This window comes from Bos indicus x Bos taurus, chromosome 19 (assembly GCF_003369695.1).
Source record: "Bos indicus x Bos taurus breed Angus x Brahman F1 hybrid chromosome 19, Bos_hybrid_MaternalHap_v2.0, whole genome shotgun sequence".
Taxonomy (NCBI): Eukaryota; Metazoa; Chordata; class Mammalia; order Artiodactyla; family Bovidae; genus Bos; species Bos indicus x Bos taurus.
The window spans coordinates 56,209,496-56,234,580 of NC_040094.1; the positions used below are offsets into that span (position 1 = coordinate 56,209,496).

Genomic DNA, 25,085 nt, shown 5'->3' on the forward strand with positions numbered 1-25,085 from the left:
AATACAGTGTTCCACTCCTGGGGTGGCTGCGAGGGTTGCATTCATGCATGCAAAGCTCACCACGTTGCATGAGAAGCAGTGAAGACCGAACAGAATGGCTGCACATCTGTGGTTCTCAACGTGGGCACACATCGGAATCACCTGGGGTAAAGAATGCCCATGCATGGAAATTAGCTCTCCACGGAGATTCAGGCTTGACTCGTCAAGGTGCAGCCTGAGCATCAGGATGTTTTAAAGTTTCCCAGGTGATTCTAATGGGCACCCAAGACTGAGAGTCACCCTTCAAAATAACTCGGGAAACAAGATGTTCTGAGAGCTCCCATCCAAGGCTGCACAGTCTCTCAGAGGAAGATGGCTAGGGGGTGTCAAACCTAAATGCATACCCTGTGTTTTCTTGTAAAACTCACGTTGAAGATGGAGGCTGTGCAAGGCCCTTCCAGCCCAGGTACTTGTCCAGGGTCCCCCAGGGTTTGCGACCTGATGACAGTGAGGTTCTATGTAACGTGTGTGTGTTTCTCATTAAAGTTCCACATTCAGAAATTGGCTTCAGAGACAGCAGGAAAAGAAGGTGAACTTGTTTGCACAGAAGGAGTTTCTCTTCCTTCAAGCCACGCCAGCCTCTAGAGCCTTCATAAGGCAAAGAAGGCGGCTCCCTTCCCTGGCACACTCCGAAAGATTCTGCGTTCACCAGAGTGGCTCGTTTTTAAGACAAAAGGGTGCACACCCTGACCAGGAGATCTGAGCAGTTAAACTGTTTGCTGTCTACATCAGAGCCCCAGGACATGCAGAAATTCCCTGCAAGGCCGGACCCAGCAACATGAGGCCTTGCCCAAGGAGACTCTGTCGTCTGGACCAAACTGTCCGGGGGCTTTTGCTTTTGGCTGTGCTCATCTTCTTCCTCTTCACCCTGCCCTCCTTTATTAAGGAACCTAACACAAAGCCTAGCAGGTAAGAGTCTGCCCTTTCCAAGTTCCCTGTGGCTTATTAGAAGAAACTGGAAAATGATAACCCGGGGAGAATGGGGAATGTCTGAGACACCTCTGCGGTGACGGGTGTTGTCAGGGATCACAAAGGTTGTCAGGAATCATGGGCTATGAAGCCTGAAGGGGAGACCTGGGGGGACATGGAGGTGGTATAACAGGAAAATGGGGGCCATGGGGCTTATACACAGAGGAGGTAGAGGCAGGAGTGGGACAAATATTGGTCTGGTCTCCAGAAGGCATAGGTGGAAAACTATTTTCCCCTCTAGGTCTGTGAGTAATAACCTCAGCTTTGGGGTTCATTATACGCCATTCTCTGTATACTAAAGCAAATGATCTATCCCATGAATTCCATTAATTTCTTTATATATATATATATATTTCTTTCTTAAAAAAATAAAATGTTCATTTGTTTGGCCGCACCGAGTCTTAGTTGCAGCACATGAGGTATTTAGTTGAGGCATGTGGGATCTAGTTGCCTGAAAGTGGAAGTGTTAGTCGCTCAGTCATCTCCAACTCTTTGTGACCTCATGGACTATAGCCCACCTGGCTCCTCTGTCCATGGAATTCTCCAGGCAAGGATATGGAGTAGGTTGCGATTTCCTTCTGTAGCGTATCTTCCCAACCCAGGGATCAAACCTGGGTCTCCTGCACTTCAGTTAGATTCTTTACTGTTCCCTGACCAGGGATCAAACCTGGGCCCCCTACATTGGGAGCTTGGAGTTTTAGCCATTGGACCACCAGGGAAGTCTCCCATTAATTTCTAAATCGTGCAGTCTCTGAGATGTTTGTCAGTAAAATGAGACGTTGCTCACTTAGGGGGGCAGCTGAAATCCTGGGTCCCAAGTGAATCCTTCAAAAGGACACTCTAGGCCATTTTTCTGATAAACACATCCCCTGCAGGGAGAGACCCCTACCTTTCCAGGTTCAGTGTATTTTGAGTGATTTTGTCTCACTACTCTTAGAATTTGAAAATAAAACATACCCTCATGAAGTTTTAAAAGATACACCAAGGCAAAGCAAGAACAAAGGTCTCCCTCTGATACCCCATCCCTCCCCAGTCTCCATGGATAAACACCCTTGACACTTTGGTGTAGAAACAATTACCATGTTATTGTAGCTAACACTTCTACAGTGCTCAGTATATGCCAGGCACGATTCTAGATGCTTCATGCGTGTTAACTTACGAATGCTTACGTGAGTATTCTGAGGCACAGAAGTTTAGACGAATGATCCAAGTTCATTCTGCTGGTGGCTGCAGGGCCAGCAACCAAACCCAGACGTTTTGGTTCCATAATCTGTGCTTTTTAACTTGTGTTAGACAAACCCTTACAACAGATGGATAAGTTGGTAGATAGGTAGGTGATACTCAGCAGTAAAGAATTCACCTGCAAATGCAGGAGACATGGGTTCAACTCCTGGGTTGAAGGAGAGAAGGAAACGGCAACCCACTCCAGTATTCTTGCCTGGGAAATCCCATGGACAGAGGAACTTGACAGGCTACAGTCCATCGGGTCTCCAAGAGTTAGGTACGACTTAGCGACTAAACAACAATACACAACAAAGGTAGGTGATAGGTAGGTGGATAAATAGACAGGTGGATGGATGGGTGGACGGACAGACAGACAGATAGGTATCACACTATCACACTATACACATTGGTTGACTTTTTTACTCAACTATATCACGGACCTCCTTCCATGTTGGCACATACAGGTCTATTCCCTTCCTTTCCATGGCTGCATAGCTTCTATGGAATGGATATAGCTCAGCCAACCCCATCTATGGGCACTTGGGTTGCCACTCATTTTTCACAAACCTTTGGGCACTTATGTATTTCCGTAGGTAGATTTCTAGAGGTGGAATTGCCAACATAATGAATACGTTCACATTAAATGTCAGTGGAAGGGCTTCCCTGGTGGTCCAGTGGTTGAGATTTTGCCTTCCCATGTTGGGGGGTGCAGGTTCAATCCCTGCTCAGGGAGCTAGGATCCCACATGCCTTGCAGCCAAAAAACCCAAAAATATAAAAAAAACAGAAACAATATCATAATAAATTCAATAAACACTTGAGAATGATGTACATTAAAAAAAAATCTTTAAAAAAAGTCAATGGACACCATCAAGTCATCCTCGGAAAAGCCTACACAAACAGGTGTGAAAGTTATTCTCTCTCCAACCTCTGCGGCAACGCTGGATCTTGTGAATGGTTTTCAAGTTTAATCATCTGATAAGTAAAAGCATGTTTCTCTTTTTAATTTGCATTTCTAGGGCTACTGGTGAATCTGAGGATCCTCTAAAGTTTATAAAGCATTTCATTGTATGAATACGCCACACATTATTTACTCATTCTGTTTTTGATGGACGTTTGGGTAGTCTCCAGTTCTGCCTATTATGAATCATGAGTAAACCTGCTGTGAACATTGTTGTGCAAACCTTCTTTTGTGTACATAGTTTTATTTCTCTTGGGTCAATATCTAGAGGTGGGATTGCTGCGTTATAAGGAAAGTATATGTTTAACTTTATTTATTTATACTTTTATTTATTTGGCTGCACGAGGTCTTACTTGCAGCTCGAGGGGTCTTTTTAATTGTGGCATATGAGATCTAGTTCCCTGACCAGGGATCAAACCCAGGCCCCCTGCACTGAGAGCATGGACCACCTGGACCACCAGGGAAGTCCCTGTGTTTAGTTTTAGAAGAAAAGTTATTGAGTTATTTCCAAAACAGTTTTGAATTTTTCTATGTCTCCTTTCGGGTTTCCCTGGTGGCTCAGTGGTAAAGAATCTGCCTGCCAGGCGGGAGGTGCGGGTTCAATCCCTAGGTCGGGAAGATCCCCTGGAGATGGAAACGGCAACAATCCAGTATTCTGGCCTCCGAAATCCCATGGACAGAGGACCATTTAAGAGATAGCAAGGGGCTGGACACGACTTAGCGACCAAACAACAGCGTTTCTCCCTTCAGTTTTGTCAGTTCTTGTTTCGTGCCTTTTGACGCTCTCTTATTTGATGCACACGCATTTTCGATGGTCCTGACTTTGAAAGTGACTGTAAAGGTATTGAATCTGCCCACGATTTTAAGGGACAGGAAACAGGCCACATACTGAGATGTCTCGCCAAACTGTTTATATTCTTACATCCCAAGAGAGCAGAGACAGTGGGTGCCATAACAATAGTGGCCCCCGGAGGAGAAGATTTTGTGTCTGTCGAAAGGTTCAGAGAGAAGATGGCATCTAGGAGACAGAGAGGGCTTGCGTGAGTGCCTGGGGAAAGACGTGTGGCGAGCAAAGGATGAACAAGGGCACCAGCCTAAGTCCTAAATTAGTGTCCTCTCTGCTGACCCGAGAGTGAATCCACCTCAGGGACGTGAAGGCTTCCTCTGGGGAGCAGAGAAAGGGCATTTAGGAAGGTGGGACCCAGCGCAGCTGCAAAAGGCTTTCAGCCAGGGAGGCGGCCTCGCCTCGTGACAGCACTATTTTAAGACAGTGAGTTGGCCAGAGTGAACAGGACGGTTTAGAAGGAGGGAGTTGCCACCTTGGGTTGACCAGCAGTGGCGCCCAAGGGAGTTGGATGATTCCTCAGGCAGATTATTCTGGTGTGAAGGGAGGGGCTGGGGCCACCTTTAGCCATTAAAACTCAAGGTGAGAAGGATCTGGACTAAGAGACAGTGGAACAGCAAGAAGGGGGAAATCAGGAGATATTCTGAAGGAGAGGAGGGAGAGAGAGGGAGAGGCAAAAGTGATGGGCAGTTTTGCAGTTTGACTGATCATGCCCTCCCTTCCTTGCAGAGCTGCCCGGGCAGAGGGTGGGAGCAAAATCAGACAGGGAAGGGAGATGCACAGTTCAGAACACACCTGTAGATCCCCATGGTTTATGAAGGTCATTATCGCATGGCTGAATGCTGATGCTGAAGCTGAAACTCCTTTGCCCACCTGATGCAAAGAACTGACTCATTGGAATAGACCCTGATGCTGGGAAAGATTGAAGGCAGGAGAGGAAGGGGACGACAGAGGATGAGATGGTTGGATGGCGTCACTGACTCGATGGACATGAGTTTGAGTGAGCTCGGGGAGTTGGTGATGGACAGGGAGGCCTGGCGTGCTGCAGGCCATGGGGTCGCAAAGAGTCAGACATGACTGAGCGACTGAACTGAACTGAACTGATCACATTGATGTTTATACTTTGTGGCTTGCCATGGCCATTTGAGAGTCGGAGAAAATTTTCAGATCTTAATCTGTGCTCCGGGGGCCTTTCCATGTGTTTTTCCTTCTTCTTCTTCTTCTTTTTAAAAAACATTTATTTGTTTTTTATTTTATTTATTTGGCTTCACTGGGTCTTTGTCATACCATTCAGGATCTAGTTCCCTGAGCAGGGATCAAACCTAAGCCTCTTGCATTGGGAGCTCGAAGTCTTAGCCACCCTGGAACACCGGGAAAGTCCCTCCACGTGTTATTTCTGATCTTTACAATTGCAGTTCAAGATTAGTATTTTTATTCTTTCACAAAAAAATGGAGATTACGAGGCTCAAAAACGTTAAGGGGAATTCCAAGGAACCGGAAGTAGCAAAACAGATATTTGAATTTTGAGGATTTGAGCTCCAAATCCTGGGCTTCTCCACTACCTCCTATGTGTTGACTCTTAAGAGGTTTAAAGTCCAAGAGAGGACTTCCCTGATGGTCCAGTGCTTAAGAATCTGCCTGGCAGTGCAGGGGACACGAGTTTGATCCCTGGTCCAGGAAGATCCCACATGCTGTGGGGCAGCTAAGTCCATGCACCACAAGTACCAAGCCCGTGTGCCTAGAGCCCATGCTCTGCAACAAGAGAAGCCATGGCAATGAGAAGCCTACACATCGTAACTAGAGGATAACCTCTCTCACCACAACTACAGAAAGCCTGGGTGTAGCAATGAAGACCCAGTGCAGCCAAAAATAAAGAAATAAATGGATTTTTTTTTAAGTCCAAAGGAGGAGAGAGACATACACAAAGCAAAAGAACTCAGGTGATATTATTAGTAGTGATAATGTCCCCAGTACAGTCAAGTGAGACAGATGCTACCAGAGCACACAGAGAAGTGTCATCTAAACCAGGCAGATGGGGGGGAGGCCAAGGAGAGCACGGTGGAGACGGGAGCGCCTGCAAGGTGCCTGAGAGCGGGTGACATTTCAGCAAGCAGGAACACCGTAAGCAAGGAGGAAGTAGCGTAGGCAATGGCGCAGAAAGGAGCAAAGGATGATTTCAGGAATGGGAGACTGACAGATGGGTCATTTAATAAGCACTGATAAGGTGTTCACTGTGTACCAGGCAGTGGTCTCGGAGTTATGATTACTAATCACGTGTCAAGCCAGAGAGTAGGAACTGTTAGCATCATCAACTCCTTTATAGATGAGAGAGATTAGATCACTTGTCCAAGGACACCCTTGTCACTGATGTTCAAACCCAGACAGGCTGGCCCCAGTGTCCCAGCATCGCACCACCCTCCATGTCTCTCCATCACATCCATCCTGATGTCATAAGCCCTAAATGTGTCTTTTTCTGCCAGACTATGAATTTCTTGTGGGTAAGAACTGTCTTATTCATCTCCATTTCTCCAATAATTTGAGCAGGTCCCAGACACTGTACATATGTATCACAGTGTCAGTGCTTACTAATGAAAGAATGAATGTGACCTTAAATAACTTTGTTCTGTAGCTATTAAGAATTTTAGGACTTCCCTGGTGGTCCAGTGGTTCCGATTCCAGGCTCCCAATGCAGGGGTCCTGGGTTCCATCCCTGGTCCAGGAACTAGATCCCACATACCACAACTAAGATTGAAGATCCCACACGTTGAAACTAAGACCCGGTGCAGCAGAAAATTATTAATACATTTTCTGTTTTCTTTTTAAAGAAATTTTAGAGTGAGGGAGTAGCTTGATTAAATGTATGCTTTACACAGGTTACTCTGTCAATAGAGTGTAGGCTGGGTAGACGGCCAGGCACAGTGAGGCTTTTATTTGTTTGTTCGTTTTTAGGCGGTGCTGCATGGCTTCCAGGATCTTAGTTCCCTGATCCAGACTGAATCCTGGTCCAGGCAGTGAAAGTGATGAGTCCTAACCACTGAGCTGCCAGGGAACTCCCTGGGGCACAGAAAGTTTTAAGGAGACAGGTTAGAGGGCCAATGCAGTGGTTTAAGATAGAGTCCTTGGGGCCTGGGGCGAGGAGGTTATGATGACAGCAGGACCCAAAATAAAAGACTGAGAAGGAGTTCAATCAGCTGGATTTGGTGACAGATATGATGGTGGGGGCAGTGGTGATAAGGGTTTTAAGACAATTCTGTGATTTCGAACCTAGGTTATTGGTCCACCTCTCATATCCTTCTAAGACAAACACAAGCGCACCAACCTGACGAAAGTTTCGGTGCCAATCTCCAACTTGCTCTCTGATATGTAAAGACCAGGTCTCTGTCTGCTTGGCTTCCCTACTCTGGAATAAATGTATCCTAGAAGATGCTATGCCTTGTTTTGGCTTCAGAGATGATCATGAAGAGTGAGCTGGGAATCAGACCTCTGGATTCTGTTTCGTTGATTTGGTTATTGTTTTGAATTTTATATATTTAGTTGGCTGTGCTGGGTCTTAGTCGTGGCATGGGAGATCTAGTTCTCTGACCAGGTGTCGACCTTGGGCCCCCTGCACTGGGAATGCAGAGTCTTAGCTACTAGACCACCAGAGAAGTCCCCTGGTTTCTGTTTGGTGTTGTATTTTGCTTTGGTGTAAGAACCAAACTGTGTTTTCTATAACCTTCTGGTTTCTGATTCTGGACCCCTAGCTAGAATAAGAAAAACTTAACCTCAGCCATTCTTACTCCTCTATCCCATCCCCAGGAGGGCATCAAGGGCTCTGGGATGTCTGATATGCTGCCAAGGCCCAGGAGAGGGCAGCTGAGTCTTAGCCATCAGCTTGCCGCAAGATAGCCATCATCACTACCTCTTGGCTCTTCTGTGTCACCTGTGAATGTTCTGTGATGTGGTTTCTATCTTCCCAGTTTCTACATGCAGTCAGTTCCTTTCAGGGGTCTTAAGAGACCCTGGTAACGCTACCAGGAAGTAGGAGCCCTCTAGTCTTGGGTCCTTAGAGCCCTCCCTTCTCTCCCGCCTCCTTTCAATCCTCCTCCCAGAGTAAATATTTCTAGGGAGGGGATGATGGCATAGGAACTAGAAAGGTCCCTCTCCAAGATATTTACCTATTTTCCCAAATCTTCTCCCCATTTGAGGGCTTAGGTATTTGGAGGGGAAAAGCCAGAAGGTCTTGCAGGGTATTCTTTATTTTCCAGCTCTTGTCTGCACATGTGTTCGTGGGGACAATGAACGTGGAGCTGACCATTAGCTGCTGGTGGTGGGTGGGAGGCAGGCACCACTGGGAAAGGGAGAAAACACAGGGAGGAAAACAACCAAATAACATTCCAGGATATTATACAGCTACATTTGTGAGTATAATAGGCAAAGAAAAGGGATCTGGATGTTCATGCCCTCGGGGGTCAACAGTAGGTTCTTTGAGAAAGTATAATCACAAGTTCACATCCTTTTGTGCTGAAATTCATTTTCTGCTTTTTCAGTAAAGAGCACTCATTGCTTTAGTAAATTGAAAAATAATTCAGAAAACTTGCGAAGAAAGAGGAGCAAAAGTTTAGGTATCACTGTGGATTGAAGTGTCCCCCTCAAACAGAACATGCCCTAAGCTGTGTGCCCACTGTCTTCCACATAATAACACGTTATTGCATCAACTTACACTCATGTCTGTTCCCCCTGTTGGTTCGTGAGCCTCTTAAGAGCAACGACTATAGCTTTTTTTATCTCTCATTCCTAACAGATAACTCCAAAAGCCTGGCCTATAATTACTGCTTAATAAATATTGCATTGTGTTTTCAAATTCTCAATAGGATGTCTCATTTGATTCTAAGTTTTCTCTTTATAGTTTTACTGAGTAACATGCAAATGTTTCAGTGAAATAAGGAAGCTTATATCAAAACACAGTCATCCCCAGGACTTCCCTGGGCCCCCACTTCCTCTGCAGGAAGTATGGGTTCAACCCCTGATCAGGGAACTAAGATTCCTCATGCTATGGGGAATGGCCAAAAAATAAATGAAATAACCAATAAATACAATAATATAACTGTCCCCATGTCTTCTCCCTGCTCCAGGATTCTGATTTCCAAGGTGATTACTTCAACCCCCTTGGATTTTTTTTTGGTAATCTACTGCTCTATTTATAACATGCCCACCTGCTATTTCTTGATTTCTCAGTTAAGTGGTTAAGGGCCATCAAGGAAATATTATTTACCCATGGCCTTGAAGCCTGTCACCCCTATAGATTTTCATCTCCGGATGCATGAACCCAAACAGGGGCTGTGGGCATCTCTAACTGTCGCCACAGGGTCAGCACCTGACCCAATTTGACATGCCTGTATTTGTATAACAGCATTGTTGGAAATGGTCTTCCCCAGTGGCTCAGCAGGTGAAGAATCTGCCTGCCGATGCAGGAGACATGGGTTTGATCCCAGGTCAGCAAAATCCCCTGGAGGAGGAAATGACAACCCAATCCAGCATTCTTGCCTGGAGAATCCCATGGACAGAGAAGCCTAGCAGACTACAGTCCATGAGGTCACAAGAGTTGAACACCACTTGGCAACTAAGTACACACACATTGTTCGAAACACCATTTCTATACTGGCTTTTACATCCTTACAACCATTTTATAAGGCAGGTTTTAAGATTCTCACAATGGATAAGAAAACAGAGGCTCACAGGGTCCTGTGACTTGCCTGAGATTACACAGCTGGCTAGTTAGAGGCGGGGCTGGGCTAGAATTCAGGCTACTTTCCACCCACCTGGGCTCCATTGCCCATTTGCCAAGTGCCAGGAAGTCAGTGTTCTCTCAAGTTCAACCCAAAAACATGTCAGTGGAGCCTAAGAGGTTAAGTCATGGGGAGGTGACAACCACCACACACCAGATGGCTACCCTTCATGTCACCTTGCAGGAGACTGGCTCAACTTGCTTTCAGAGCTCCCTGTGTCACCAGGAAGGAGAAATCATAAAACCCTGATCAAGTTACTGAATACTGCCAAGGTTGTTGGGTTCTGCAGATTCCAGGGAGCTCTTCCAGCCACAAGGGGGAGCAGAAGGCAGGGTTGGGGCAGGCTGCCCACGCTCTCTATTCCTATAAGCCTCGCCTCTCTTCCCTCTCCCTGTAGAAGGCTCTGGGGAGAGGGCAGGGGAGGAGAAGAATGTTATTTTTAACCCTAAGGTCAGTATTTTAAAATGCTAGAATAAAAATATCAACTGAACTTGGGATAATCTGTGAAACAAACTTTATTCTCAAGTGTGACTTTTTCCCAGAGAGGAAGATCTAGGTACAAGATACAGGTGCTTTAAAAAATGGACTTGGCTTTAGGGACTTTCTTGGTGGTCCATTGGTTAAGAATCTGCCTTCTAGTTTAGGGAATGCAGGTTCGATCCCTGTTCAGGGAACCAAGATCCCACATGCCACAGAGTAACTAAGCCTACCTACCACAATTACTGAACCTGTGCTCTCTAGAGCCTGCACACCATAACAAGAGAAGCCCTGGTGTCAGAACTAGAGAAAGCCCACAGGCTGCAATGCAGAAGCTGGGCAGGCAAAATTTAAAAAAAAAAAAAAAAGGACTTTTTTTAAAACACCCCTGGTTCTCAACTGGGAGCTTCTGGGCGCTGGGCTACACAGGTCATTCTGTATCTGTGGCTCTTGATCTGTAACCTTTGCCACTTCTTTGCTCCCAGGTCCTCCCCAGGTGATGTGCTGTTGTTTCGCTTCATTTGTGGAATAGAGCTATGTGATCCCTGCTGGAGATATACTTAGTTCATGTTTATTGTTGTTGTTTGTTGTTCAGTCACTAAGTCATGTTCGACTCTCTGTGACCTCGTGGACTACAGCATGCCAGGCTCTTCTGTCTGCCACTATCTCCCAGGAGTTTTCTTAAATTCATGTCCACGAGTCGGTGATGCTATCTAACCATCTCATTCTCTGCCACCCACTTCTCCTTTTGCCTTCAATCTTTCCCAGCATCAGGGTCGTTTCCAATGAGCTGGCTCTTCACATCAGGTGGCCAAAGGATTGGAGCTTCAACTTCAGCATCAGTCCTTCCGATGAATATTCAGGGTTGATTTCCTTTGGGATGGACTGGTTTGATCTCCTTGCAGTCTAAGGGACTCTCAAGAGTCTTCTCCAGCTCCACAGTTTGAAAGCATCAACTCTTTGGCACTCAGCCTTCTTTATGGTCCAGCTCTCACATCTGTACATGACTACCAGAAAAATCATAGCTTTCATATATATATGCATAAATTTTTAGTTGACCAAAAAGTTCATTTAGGTTTTTCCACATAGTGTTACAGGAAATATATATATATATATATATATATATATATATAATTTAATATACTTATATTTTTATTATATATATATATATGTTTTGCTTTTTTTGGCTGTGGGATCTTAGTTCCCTGACCAAGAATTGAGCCCACATCTCCTTCATTGAAACTGTGAAATCTTAACTACTGGGAAATAGTTAACAACCTGGGAAGTCTCTGTTTATTTTTTTAAGAGCAAATTTGTGTATATTTACCTCCAAAGTAGATCAGAATTATAGTATCAAATGGCTTTTTGCTTGAGTGAATCGGTTCGCCTATTCCTCTGAACGCGAGTCATTTAATAGAACCAATGCTCCCCTCTACACCCGCCCCACCGCAGCCTAGCGAACAGAGTACAAGTTCAGGAGCACCCAGGGTCTGGACAAGACGGATGCAGGGCTCTCGGCATGTGGATGGAAGCAACTTGAGCACTCAGTAAATTCCGTCCATGACCTTTAGAAAATCGCAATATAAACCCGCATATCCCAGGCAATCATATATGTGCATAATCGTTGGGAGTTGAAGTTTAATCACATAATTTAGTCACTACCTGGGTCATTGCTGCCACTTTCTCAAAAGTGTAAACACATCATGTCTCATGTCTACTGCATTGGCAGGCAGCTTCTTTACCACTAGCACCAGCTGGGACAGACAAATGATTCAAGTCTAAATTCCTCATACACTGCAAATAATGATCTGGTCCTGCCTGCCTGTTTGGGAGCATCTCCTGCCGGACAAGCCCCGATCCCCACTCTTTTATATGTGTGTATATGTAATTTTACTTATTTATTTTTGGCTGTGTGGGATCTCTGTTGCTGCGCAAGCTTCTCTGTAGTTGTGGAGGCCGGGACCTGTTTGCTGCAGTGTGCGGGCTTCTCGTTGCGATGGCTTCTCTCGCGCAGCGTGGGCTCTAGGGCTCCCAGACTTCAGCAGTTTCGGTTTCCCAGGCTCTATAGTTTCGGTGCACGGGCTTAGTTGCTCCGAGGCATGTGTGATCTTCCTGGACCAGGGATTGAACCTTGTGTCTCCTGCACAGGCAGGTGGGTTCTTTACCACTGAGCCCCCAGGGAAGACCCCCACCCCAAGTTTCCTTTTTTTTAAATTATGTATTTATTTATTTTTGCTGCGCCAGCTCTCAGTTGCAGCGTGTGGGATCTAGTTCCCTGACCAGGGATGGAACCCGGGCCCCCTGCACTGGGAGAGTGGAGTCTTTGCCACTGGACTACCAGGGAAGTCTCCCAACACCACAACTTTTCACGCTTCTGGGACTGAAATTTCCTCCCCCCACTCCTAATCCTCTTCAGAGGGGAGCTCCTCCAGGAAGTCCTCCTAGCTTCCACGTGGGAAGCATGCCTTTCGTCCGTCATCTCTAACACACATCTCACAGTCTGTGGGTTCTTAGGTCCCCAACCAGGGACTGGACTCGGGCTGCGGCAGTGAAAGTGCCGAGTCCTAACCACTGGGCCTTCAGGGAATTCTCAACAGTTTGCTTTTAAGCAGTGTTGGACTGATGATAGGATAAGAAGCACATCTTTAAGGCGGATCTGTCAAAATCAAGCTTGGCAGCTATAGTCTTAACAGGCATGCATCTTTCCCATGTCCTTGTGGACAAAGATACCTTTGTTACCTATGCTTTGTTTTAAGGTCCACTGAGTCACAAGATATTAGGTGGCAGGACTAGGTTCACACAAACTCATTCTTAGACTCACAATTGGGAACACAGAGGATGCTGGAGCCGCAAGGAGTGAGCCCGGGAAGCTGGGGGTGCAGCATGGAGACATGAGTGGGTCAGCTCTGCCCTTGGCCTCCAGTTCCAGCTCCCCAGCCTCGGTACCGCCACTTAGGTTTCTTTACCAGTCCAAAGTGGTTTCCCAGGCGGCATTAGTGGTAAAGAACCCCCTTGCCAATGCAGGAGATGTAAGAGATGTGGGTTCGATCCCTGAGTGGGGAAGATCTCCTGGAGGAGGGCATGGCAACCCACTCCAGTATTCTTGCCTGGAGAATCCTATGGACAAAGGAGCCTAGTGGGCTGCAGTCCATAGGATCGTGAAGAGTTGGATATGACTGAAGGGACTTAGCACGCACGCACCGGTCAGAAGTAAGTGTCCAGATCCAGTGCCGGTAGGGGCCGCTTGGAGTTGGGAAGCAGCCAGCACAGCCCCTCCCCTCACCTCTCCTGAAGACTGGTTTGAAGTCCACTTGAGACACAAAAATGAATGCTAGTTACACTCCTCAAGTCTCTACAACCTTAGCCTTCATCCAAAGTCATCTCTTTCTCTAGGAATGAGCATCAACAGAACATTAAGGAAAGGTCCCTGGAGTTACTGCAAAATGCTACGTCTCAGGCACCCACCCCGAGAAGGAGGGCGACCACCCATGTGGAGTCAGTACAGGGGACCCGCACTCGGGACACACACCCCAAGGCCACAACCCTCACGGCGGACCAGCGCAGAAGAGTGCAGACCAGCAAGGCCCGTGCCGAGGAGCCGGGCAGAGTGCCTACCCCCATCGGAAAGGCAGCACCGCAGACGCAGGCGAGCAAGGACACCCGGGCGGACACGCTGCCCCCGATGGCTGGAGGTGGGGGGGTGGCCTCCAGCAGGACCGAGGCGCCATCACTGAACAGTCAGAACCCAAGGATGACCAAAGGATCTGGGGACCGGAAGGCAAGGCCCACAGGCCCCGGAGCGGTGCCCACAAAGCTGCGGGACAGCCTGGCAACTGCAGCTAAGACCCTCCTTCCAAAACACCGGGCCGGGGCGCAGACCCCCGGGGGAGGGGGACAGGAGGGGAAGAGAGCCAGAGGAGCCAGCCCAGCAGCCGCCTCCTCCCAGGACAGAGCCCAGCCCACCCGGTCCTCGGCCCCTCTCCAGAGCCCTGCCACCCAGAGAAGCCAGAAGCTGAAGGCCACCAACTTCAAGTCTGAGCCCCAGTGGGATTTTGAGGACGAATACAGTCTGGAGGTCGGCAGCCTGCAGACGGTGAGTTTTTCCTCTTCTCCGGAGCCCTGAGGCTGGCCCCCTCCCTTCCCTCCCAGGCTCTGCTCCTAAGCTCTGCTTTCCCCCGCTGCTGCTGCTGCTGCTGCTAAGTCACTTCAGTCGTGTCCGACTCTGTGCGACCCCATAGACGGCAGCCCACCAGGCTCCCCTGTCCCTGGGATTCTCCAGGCAAGAACACTGGAGTGGGGTGCCATTTCCTCCTCCAATGCATGAAAGTGAAAAAGTGAAAGTGAAGTCACTCAGTCATATCCGACTCTTAGCGACCCCATGGACTGCAGCCTACCAGGCTCCTCCATCCATAGGATTTTCCAGGCAAGAGTACTGGAGTGGGGTGCCATTGCCTTCTCCGCTGCTCTCCCCTACCCGGCCCCTTTCCCACATGGCTCATCCAGGTGAGGGTGTGATCCAAGGGCCCGCCCTGGTCCCCAGGAGACCCAGAGGCTCCTCAGAAAGTGTGAAAGAGTGTGACCTCAGCAGGGGGAGAGGCAGGACTGGGCAGGAACCAAGGGACAAGAACGCCCCAACCTGGTGCCCAGCCCTGTCCTCCCCACAGAGATAATTCCAAGACCCTCCCTCTTTTCCAGCCCTAATGAAAGCAGCCTGGGCCCCCAGCCACGGGAGGGGAGACCTGACGTTTGCACGCATAACTACAACCACGCACAGTACATGAGACCCATAGCATACATCCTGCCCATGGTGGGCCTGGGTGATCAATGACCAGGGGGCCCAGAAGGCTCTGGGGGTAGGATGGAAGATGTAGCGGAGGTGGGGCCTTTCCAGCTTTGAGGTCTGGTTTCTGCTCCCACACCCACCTCCCCCAAGTCCCAGCACCCCATCCCCTGCCCCACGGCTTCCCTGGCCCCTCTCCCGGCCTGACCCATCCTCTGGCTTGCAGACCTGCCCTGACTCGGTGAAGATCAAAGCCTCCAAGTCACCCTGGCTCCAGACTCTCTTTCTGCCCAACCTCACCCTCTTTCTGGACTCCGGACACTTCAACCAGAGCGAGTGGGACCGCCTGGAGCACTTCGCTCCGCCCTTCGGCTTCATGGAGCTCAATTTCTCCTGTGAGTCCTCGTCCAAGGGGCCTGGGTGTGCGCTAGGCCACAGCAGAGGGCCATGCTTCTTTAAAAAATATTTTTAAAATATTTTTTGGCCATGCTGTGCGGCATATAGTCTTAGTTCCCTGACCAGGGACTGAATCCTCAGCCCCTGCATTGGGAGCGCAGAGTCTTAACCACTGGACCATAAGGAAAGTCCCAGAGGGCCATGCTTTTTTGCTTCCGGCCCACCTCTCCCCTGCGGGCAGCCAGCCCTGGGAGAAAGGCCGGCCGGGCGGCCCCCTGGCCCTGGCTGGGCTCTGAGTGGAATCCCCCCGGCCCCCCACATTTCAGTGGTGCAGAAGGTCGTGGCACGCTTCCCCCCGGTGCCCCAGCAGCAGCTGCTCCTGGCCAGCCTCCCCGCCGGGAGCTCCCGGTGCATCAGCTGTGCCGTGGTGGGCAACGGGGGCATCCTGAACAACTCCCACGTGGGCCCAGAGATAGACAGCCACGACTACGTGTTCCGGTGAGCCTGCACCTGCCCCAACCCCCACCCTTCTCCTGCAGAGCAGGGCTCTTCCGGGAGATCTCAGAGGGTGCTCCCTGCCTGGATCCAGAAGCTGTGGAGGAGGGTCCTGGGCTGGCTAGTGCCACCCCCCCATCCCTTCTTCCTTCCCCGACCATCTCCATGCATCATCCGGAAGCCCTCATGTGCTCCGATTTTGTCTTTCGGGCTAGGCTGAGTGGAGCCATCATTAAAGGCTATGAACACGATGTGGGTACTCGGACCTCCTTCTACGGCTTTACCGCCTTCTCTCTGACCCAGTCACTCCTTATACTGGGCAGTCGGGGTTTCCCGCACGCGCCTCTGGGGCAGGTGAGCAAAGAGGAGCGGGTCTGGCCACCCACAGACTTTGGATACGGGAGGATGCAGGTGAGACAGGGAGACGGACAGGGAGACCGGGAGCATTCTAAGTCTAGAGCCTGTTGTCGGTACAGTCTCCAGGCATGTGAGGGGCAAGGGCGGGGAGGGCAGCCATGCCAGACTGGAGGAGAGCAAGCAGGTGGTCTGGGGTCAAAGTCAGGCCACCCCACTGAAGGCGGGACTCCTGGACCACACACTGTCCTTGGTCCTCAGGACGTCCGCTACCTGCACTTCCTGGAAGGCACCCGGGACTATGAGTGGCTGGAAGCACTGCTTCTGAATCGGACCTTGACATCAAGGAACCTTTCCTGGTTCAGGTACCCACCGCCCCCTCCCCTCACCCACAGACAAGCTGTGGAGGGGGCAGCCGTGAAGGGCTGGACAGGTGGGGACAGTCTGAGCTCTCACCTGGAGATGGGGGACCAATCACGCCCACGATCCCGCTTTGGCCCTCCCCCGGAGAGGTAAGAGAATGAAGGACCCATTCCTGCCCACAGGCGCAGACCCCAGGAGGCCTTCCAGGAAGCCTTGCAACTGGACAGATACCTGTTGCTGCACCCAGACCTGCTCCGATACATGAAGAACAGGTGAGAGCAGGAAGCCCGTGGAAGGGGCCAAGTCCCTCTCATCCTGGCGAGCCTCTTGACAGCTGGGGGGCTGGGCTCTCTCACAGATTCCTGAGGTCTAAGACTCTGAACACTGCCCACTGGAGAATATACCGGCCCACCACGGGGGCCCTTCTGCTGCTCACTGCCCTCCAGCTCTGTGACCAGGTGAGGCCCTGCTTCTGGAGCCTGCGGATGTGGAGAAACAGCTCTGGGGTAGCCCTGGGCCTGTTCAGCAAAGGATGATGGCTGGGGCGGGGGAGGGTTGGAGGGGTGGACACATGCCTGTATGCAAGCATGCTTCCAGGGGTCCTGCACCCAGACCCCCAGGGATAGAACCAGGACACAGGGCCCCTGCCCCCAACACACACAGAGAAGAAGCCCAAGAGACACACTCGCAGGCCTTATTTCTCCTCTGCCTGCCTGTAGGTGAGTGCCTACGGGTTCATCACTGAGGGCCACGAACGCTTCTCTGACCACTACTACGATAAGTCCTGGAAACGAACGATCTTTTACACCAACCATGACTTCAAGTTGGAGAGGACGCTCTGGAAGCGGCTACATGATGAAGGTATTATCCGGCTGTACCAACGTCCTATAACTTCCAAACCGACCATCTGAAGGGAGCCTGGGCTACCGAAGTCCCTTCAGCTATTCTAAGGCTCAGAGCACAGTGGGAGACCAGAGACTCGTCTGCCATCTTCCCAGCGCCTGCACCAGGCTCTGAGCCCCTCCAGACTTCGGGGGTAGAGGTCTACCGAACTAGTGCAGAGGAGGGGACACCCTCAAGATGGCAAATGATGGACTGAAGTTTCGGAGACCTTGGAAAAATTTCTGCAGAGTCTGTTCCGTGGAAGTGGGGACTCAATTTTTGAGACCAAGGGGACTTCCCTGGTGGCTCAGACGTTAAAGAATCTGCCTGCAATGCAGGAGACCTGGATTCAATCCCTCGGTCAGGATGAACGCCTGGAAAAGGGCATGGCAACCCACTCCAGTATTCTTGCCTGGAGAATCCCATGGACAGAGGAGCCTGGCGGGCTACAGTCCATGGGGTTGCAAATAGCTGGATATGACTTAGTGACTAACACTTTCACATTTTCACTGTTCAAAAGCGAGTTGGCATAGAAGGAGGAGTCTGAACTTATGGAGATATGTAGATTTGGGATTGAATTACAAATCTTCCACTTAGCAGCTGTGAAATCTTGAAGGCATGATTGTATTTCACTCTAGACTATCTGGTGGACCCTTCCAGGGGTTATCTGATTCTAACAGAAGGTCTGCAAACTTTCCTTATCTTTGAGCTATTTGACAACTCTCTGGGTTGTAGAAAACTGATAGTAATAAAAATGATTTCTGTCTGAATGAAAAATGGGTATAGTGATCAGTCTTGTTCCTATTATCAAATTAATTTTAGTATTCCAGACTGCCGATGTATGTGTCCAGACTTTGGGCTCTTTTTTGAACCAGTTTTTACCAGTTCCTTCACTAATTAATGAGTTAAATAAAAATCTCTGATATGTGTTCATTTTGTATTTGTATAAGAATCACAATTTTATCCCTAAAAAAAAGAAAAATCATCCTTGGGACTTCCCTGGTGGTCCAGAGTTTAAGAATCTGCCGTGCAATGCAGGGGACGCAGGTTCCATCCCTGATCGGGGAACCAAGGTCCCACATGCCGTGGGACAACTAAGCCCACGTGCCACAAATTCTGAGCCCATGCACCTCAATCAGAGAGCCAGTGAGCCACGAGGTGCGGAGCCCACAGGCTGTGGAGCCCACGAGCCACAGCTAGAGAGAAGCCTACAGGCCGAAACAGAGAGTTGGAGAGCTGCAACGAAGACCCAGTGCAGCCAAAAATAAATGATCAATATTTTTTAAAAAGTCATCCTTTAACGTTTCCTTAGGCCGTTGTTTTCTAATCTGTAAAATGACTTTTGTTGTTGTTGTCCAGTTGCTAAGTTATGTCTGACTCTTTTTGACCCCGTGAACTGCAGCACACCAGGATTCCCTGTCCTTCCCTATCTCCCAGAGTTGGCTCAAACTCACATCCACTGAGTCCGTGATGCTATCTAACCATCTCATCCTCTGTCACCCCCTTCTCCTCTTGCCCTTGATCTTTCCTAGCATCAGGGTCTTTTCCAATGAGTCGGTTCTTCACATCAGGTGGCCAAATTATTGGAGCATCAGCTTCAGCATCAGTCCTTCTAATGAATATCCAGGGTTGACTTCCTTTAGGATTGACTGGTTTGGGAGTGTCCATTTCACAAGAATTTTTAAAATCACTGATGCAACAAGGCAACAAGGCACTTGTTTTCCTTCTCCTTTCGTTTTTATTAATCCTCCCATCCATCTGCATTTTCTAAAACTCCAGGAAGAGAATTTAGACTAAGCTGAAGACACTTCATGCGAAGAGTTGACTCATTGGAAAAGACTCTGATGCTGGGAGGGATCGGGGGCAGGAGGAGAAGGGGACGACAGAGGATGAGATGGCTGGATGGCATCACTGACTTGATGGACGTGAGTCTGGGTGAACTCCGGGAGTTGGTGATGGACAGGGAGGCCCGGCGTCCTGCGATTCACGGGGTCGCAAAGAGTCGGACACGACTGAGCGACTGAACTGAACTGAACTGAACTGAAGTGTCTTCTTACCTCTTTGAGCTCTGTCTCCAGGATTTGAACTCTGAAGCCCAGAAGAACTTGGGCAGGCAGCAGAGTAGGGGAGTGAGGGGGTAGGGAGTTGGGGGTGGGGGACTGGGGGCAGGGGTCGGGTGGGCGGGTATTGTGAAGCAAGCTCCCTTTCAGACTTAATTCTCAGGTTCCAAAGCTAATTAATACCAGTGCTGCTGATTTGCTCAGTCGTGGCCGACTCTTTGCGACCCCATGGACTGTAGCCCGCCAGGTTCCTCTGTCCATGGAATTTTCCAGGCAAGAATACTGGAGTGGGTTGCCATTTCCTTCTCCAGGGGGTTAATACCAGTAGGTCCCGAGTTGCTTTGCTCAAGGGTGCAGTACCAGCTCTGGGCGGCAGGTGGCGGCATCTCTACGCCCCCTTCTCGGTGGTGCTGCTGCTGCTGCTAAGTCACCTCAGTCGTGTCCGACTCTGTGTGACCCCATAGAGGCAGCCCACCAGGCTGCCCCGTCCCTGAGATTCTCCAGGCAAGAACACTGGAGTACCCAGATTTTATTAGGTTTTCCTAACTATTCCTGCGGGGCTTCCCTGATAGCTCAGTTGGTAAAGAATCCACCTGCAATGCAGGAGACCCCTATCTACCTGTTAGTTTGTTCTTTCATATGAATTTCAGTATCCGTTTAGAATCATATGCTATCAGTAGAGGACGTCCAAATCTGCCTCCTCAAATTTAAACTTGGGCTACCCAAATATAAAGACTGAGTCTCATGTGAAAAAGTGCAATGGCTCCGTTGTGCCCAACTCTTCACGATCCCATGGACTGTAGCCCACCAGGCTCCTCTGCCCATGGGATTTTCCAGGCAAAGATACTGGAGTGGGTACCCATTTCCTTCTCCAGGGGATCTTCCTGACCCAAGGATTGAACCCAGGTCTCCTGCACTTCGGGCAGATTCTTTACTGTCTGAGCTACCAGGGAATCTTTATCTGGGTCCAAATTGGATGGTGAAGGACTGGGAAGCCTGGTGTGTCCATGGGGTTGCAGAGTCCAACACCACTTAGCGACTGAACAACAACACAAATTTGCATAAACTGTAGGATTAACTCACCCTGAGTGAATTAGAAAAGAGAAATCAAAGGCATAAGTGCAGATGATATGATAGAATAAATATACTATATAATATTGATATAGTAAAATATAGAGATAAAAAATTAATGGATAGAAACCAGTAGTCGTCATAAACATAAACAATAACCACGGAGATATAATGTAGAGAAAACCCCTCCATAGCAGCCAAGAAGATAACATACTTGGTAATAAGTTCAACAGGAAATGTCCAAAATTTGTACAAAGGAAAAGACACTAAAGTAGGTTTAAACGAAAGGAGAGTCATTTCATCTTTTGTTCTTGGAAAGGATGACTCAAAGTAATAACTGTGTCAGTTCTCTCAAAGCAACTTTATAAATTTAAGGCAATTCCATTAAAAATAACAAACCATTTTTTCTAGGTTCTAAATGTATACTAAAATACATATGGAAGAATAAACATGTAAGAATAGCCCGGAAAACCTAAAAAAGAAAGGCAATGAGGGAGGTCTAGCTCTGCCAAATATTAAGACATACTACATTATATCTACTACTGTGGGCAGGAGTCCTTCAGAAGAAATGGAGTAGCCATAATGGTCAACAAAAGAGTCCGAAATGCAGTACTTGGAGGCAATCTCAAAAACGACAGAATGATCTCTGTTCGTTTCCAAGGCAAACCATTCAATATCACAATAATCCAAGTCTATGCCCCAACCAGTAATGCTGGAGAACCTGAAGTTGAACAGTTCTATGAAGACCTACAAGACCTTTTAGAACTAACACCCAAAAAAGATGTCCTTTTCATTATAGGGGACTGGAATGCAAAAGTAGGAAGTCAAGAAACACCTGGAGTAACAGGCAAATTTGGCCTTGGAATACGGAATGAAGCAGGGCAAAGACTGATAGAGTTTTGCCAAGAAAATGCACTGGTCATAACAAACACCCTCTTCCAACAACACAAGAGAAGACTCTATACATGGACATCACCAGATGGTCAACACCGAAATCAGATTGATTATATTCTTTGCAGCCAAAGATGGAGAAGCTCTATACAGTCAGCAAAAACAAGACCAGGAGCTGACTGTGGCTCAGACCATGAACTCCTTATTGCCAAATTCAGACTTAAATTGAAGAAAGTAGGGAAAACCACTAGACCATTCAGGTATGACCTAAATCAAATCCCTTATGATTATACAGTGGAAGTGAGAAATAGATTTAAGGGCCTAGATCTGCTAGATAGAGTGCCAGATGAACTATGGAATGAGGTTCGTGACATTGTACAGGAGACAGGGATCAAGACCATCCCCATGGAAAAGAAATGCAAAAAAGCAAAATGGCTGTCTGGGGAGGCCTTACAAATAGCTATGAAAAGAAGAGAAGTGAAAAGCAAAGGAGAAAAGGAAAGATATAAACATCTGAATGCAGAGTTCCAAAGAATAGCAAGAAGAGATAAGAAAGCCTTCCTCAGTGATCAATGCAAAGAAATAGAGGAAAACAATAGAATGGGAAAGACTAGAGATCACTTTAAGAAAATCAGAGATACCAAAGGAATATTTCATGCAAAGATGGGCTCGATAAAGGACAGAAATGGTATGGACCTAACAGAAGCAGAAGATATTAAGAAGAGATGGCAAGAATACACAGAAGAACTGTACAAAAAAGATCTTCACGACCCAGATAATCACGATGGTGGGATCACTCACCTAGAGCCAGACATCCTGGAATGTGAAGTCAAGTGGGCGTTGGAGAGCATCACTACGAACAAAGCTAGTGGAGGTGATAGAATTCCAGTTGAGCTATTTCAAATCCTGAAAGATGATGCTGTGAAAGTGCTGCACTCAATATGCCAGCAAATTTGGAAAACTCAGCAGTGGCCACAGGACTAGAAAAGGTCAGTTTTCATTCCAATCCCAAAGAAAGGCAATGCCAAAGAGTGCTCAAACTACTGCACAATTGCACTCATCTCACATGCTTGTAAAGTAATGCTCAAAATTCTCCAAGCCAGGCTTCAGCAATATGTGAACCGTGAACTTCCTGGTGTTCAAGCTGGTTTTATAAAAGGCAGAGGAACCAGAGACCAAATTGCCAACATCCGCTGGATCATCGAAAAAGCAAGAGAGTTCCAGAAAAACATCTATTTCTGCTTTATTGACTATGCCAAAGCTTTTGACTGTGCGGATCACAATAAACTGTGGAAAATTCTGAAAGAGATGGGAATACCAGACCACCTGACCTGCCTCCTGAGAAATCTGTATGCATGTCAAGAAGCAACAGTTAGAACTGGATATGGAACAACAGACTGGTTCCAAATCAGGAAAAGAGTACATCAAGCCTGTATATTGTTACCCTGCTTATTTAACTTATATGCAGAGTACATCATGAGAAATGCCGGGCTGGATGAAGCAAAAGCTGGAATCAAGATTGCCAAGAGAAATATCAATAACGTCAGATATGTAGATAACACCACCCTTATGGCAGAAAGTGAAGAAGAACTAAAAAGCCTCTTGATGAAAGTGAAAGACGAGAGTGAAAAAGTTGGCTTAAAACTCAACATTCAGAAAACTAAGATCATGGCATCTGGTCCCATTACTTCATGGCAAATATTTGGGGAAACAATGGAAACACTGACAGACTTTATCTTTTTGGGCTCCAAAATCATTGCAGATGGTGACTGCAGCCATGAAATGAAAAGATACTTGCTCCTTGGAAGAAAAGCTATGACCAACCTAGACAGCATATTAAAAAGCAGCGATAGCACCTTGCCAACAAAGGTCCATCTAGTCAAAGCTACGGTTTTTCCAATAGTCACGTATGTATGTGAGAATTGGACTATAAAAAAGGCTGGGTGCCAAAGAATTGATGCTTTTGAACTGTGGTATTGGAGAAGACTCTTGAGAGTCCCTTGGACTGTGAGGAGATCCAACCAGTCAATCCTAAAGGAGATCAGTCCTGAATATTCATTGGAAGGACTGATGCTGAAGCTGAAACTCCAATACTTTGGCCAACTGATTTGAAGAACTGACTCATCTGAAAAGACCCTGATGCTGGGAAAGATTGAAGGCGGGAGGAAAAGGGGACAACAGAGGATGAGACGGTTGGATGGTATCACCATGGACATGAGTTTCATAAGCTCCCAGAGTTGGTGATGGACAGGGAAGACTCCCGTGTGCTGCAGTCCATGGGGTTGCAAAGAGTCGGACACGACTGAGCAACTTCACTCACTCACTTATCTTTGCATCTCCTCATATCTAGAGAAGCACTAAGTCCCTTCATGGTGACATCAGATCCTCATGACTAGCAAAAACCTTTTGTAAAATGAGTGCTTCATGGCACTGAACTCCCCTTCACCAAAACCTTATATATTGAGTTTCCCCCACAGCCGCTTTGGAGCACTCTCTCAGAGCTCTCTGAGATGCTGCCTCCCGGGCTGCAGTCGTCATTTTACCCCAAATAAAACTTAACCCACAACTCTCGCGTTGTACATCTGTTTTTAGTTGACAAGGTCTAAAGCCTGTGCTCCTCAACGAGAGAAGTGAGTGCAGGGAGAAGCCCGTTAACTAAAGAGCAGCCCCTGCTCACTGCAACCTGAGAAAGCCAATGCTGCTACTGCTAAGTCGATTCAGTCGTGTCCGACTCTGTGCGACCCCATAGACGGCAGCCCACCAGGCTCCCCCGTCCCTGGGTTCTCCAGGCAAGAACACTGGAGTGGGTTGCCGTTTCCTTCTCCAGAGAAAGCCAATGCACAGCAACAAAGACCCAGCACAACCAGAAGTAAATAACTGATTAATCTGTAAACTGGTACTGTAAACAATAACTGATGTGACTACATAAATACAATAACATTTTGTATGGCCAAAAATCACCGTAAAGCCAAAGACAAATAAGAAATGGGGGAAATATCTGCCATAAATATCATGGTAAAAGCGTGAATGTCTCTGATATATTTTTTTTTAAATCTCATGAAAATGGAAGGAAATAAGACCCAAAACCCAACAGAAAAATGGGCACAAAACATGAACAGCAACACCTTCCTCAAAAAAGATGTAAAAGTGGCCCTTAACCGGGTGAGAACATGTCCAGCTTCAGTCCTCAGGGAGATCCAAGCTGAAATGACTGTGAGATACCCCTCTTCACTTTTCGGATTGGCAAAAATTAAGAAGTTTGACATTTTCTGGGCCAGGCTGTAGGAAAACAGGAACTTCTAAAATAGACCATGGAAATGCAAATTTTAACAGCCCTTGTGAAGGGGAATTTGGTTATCTCAAATCAAACTATTGATACATATGTGTTTACCTCTTGATCTTTCCCACCAAAAAAAAAAAACTCTTTATCTGTGAATTTACCCTGAAGATATACCTCCAACAATACAAAAATAAATGTGCACGAGGTTATTCACTGCAACATTGTTTGAAGT

The 25,085-nt window shown here is 47.8% G+C and overlaps 1 protein-coding gene across 1 annotated transcript; it reads left to right on the forward strand.

The window, feature by feature from the left end:
* The first annotated feature begins 219 nt into the window (after positions 1-219).
* ST6GALNAC1 (ST6 N-acetylgalactosaminide alpha-2,6-sialyltransferase 1) lies at positions 220-17,863 on the forward strand. The gene is made up of 9 exons (XM_027518954.1): positions 220-948; positions 13,675-14,374; positions 15,288-15,456; positions 15,784-15,955; positions 16,168-16,306; positions 16,568-16,671; positions 16,852-16,941; positions 17,028-17,127; positions 17,389-17,863. The coding sequence occupies exons 1-9, from the start codon at positions 818-820 to the stop codon at positions 17,578-17,580; spliced, it is 1,797 nt and encodes a 598-aa protein (XP_027374755.1). The 5' UTR covers positions 220-817; the 3' UTR covers positions 17,581-17,863.
* Positions 17,864-25,085: the final 7,222 nt, after the last annotated feature.

Bases quoted from the DNA above. Each gene is read 5' to 3' on its own strand.
- ST6GALNAC1 (XM_027518954.1), top strand. From the start codon at position 818: ATGAGGCCTTGCCCAAGGAGACTCTGTCGTCTGGACCAAACTGTCCGG. The intron at 16,672-16,851 runs GTACCCACCGCC...TCCTGCCCACAG, and splicing joins AGGAACCTTTCCTGGTTCAG to GCGCAGACCCCAGGAGGCCT. The intron at 16,942-17,027 runs GTGAGAGCAGGA...GCTCTCTCACAG, and splicing joins CTCCGATACATGAAGAACAG to ATTCCTGAGGTCTAAGACTC.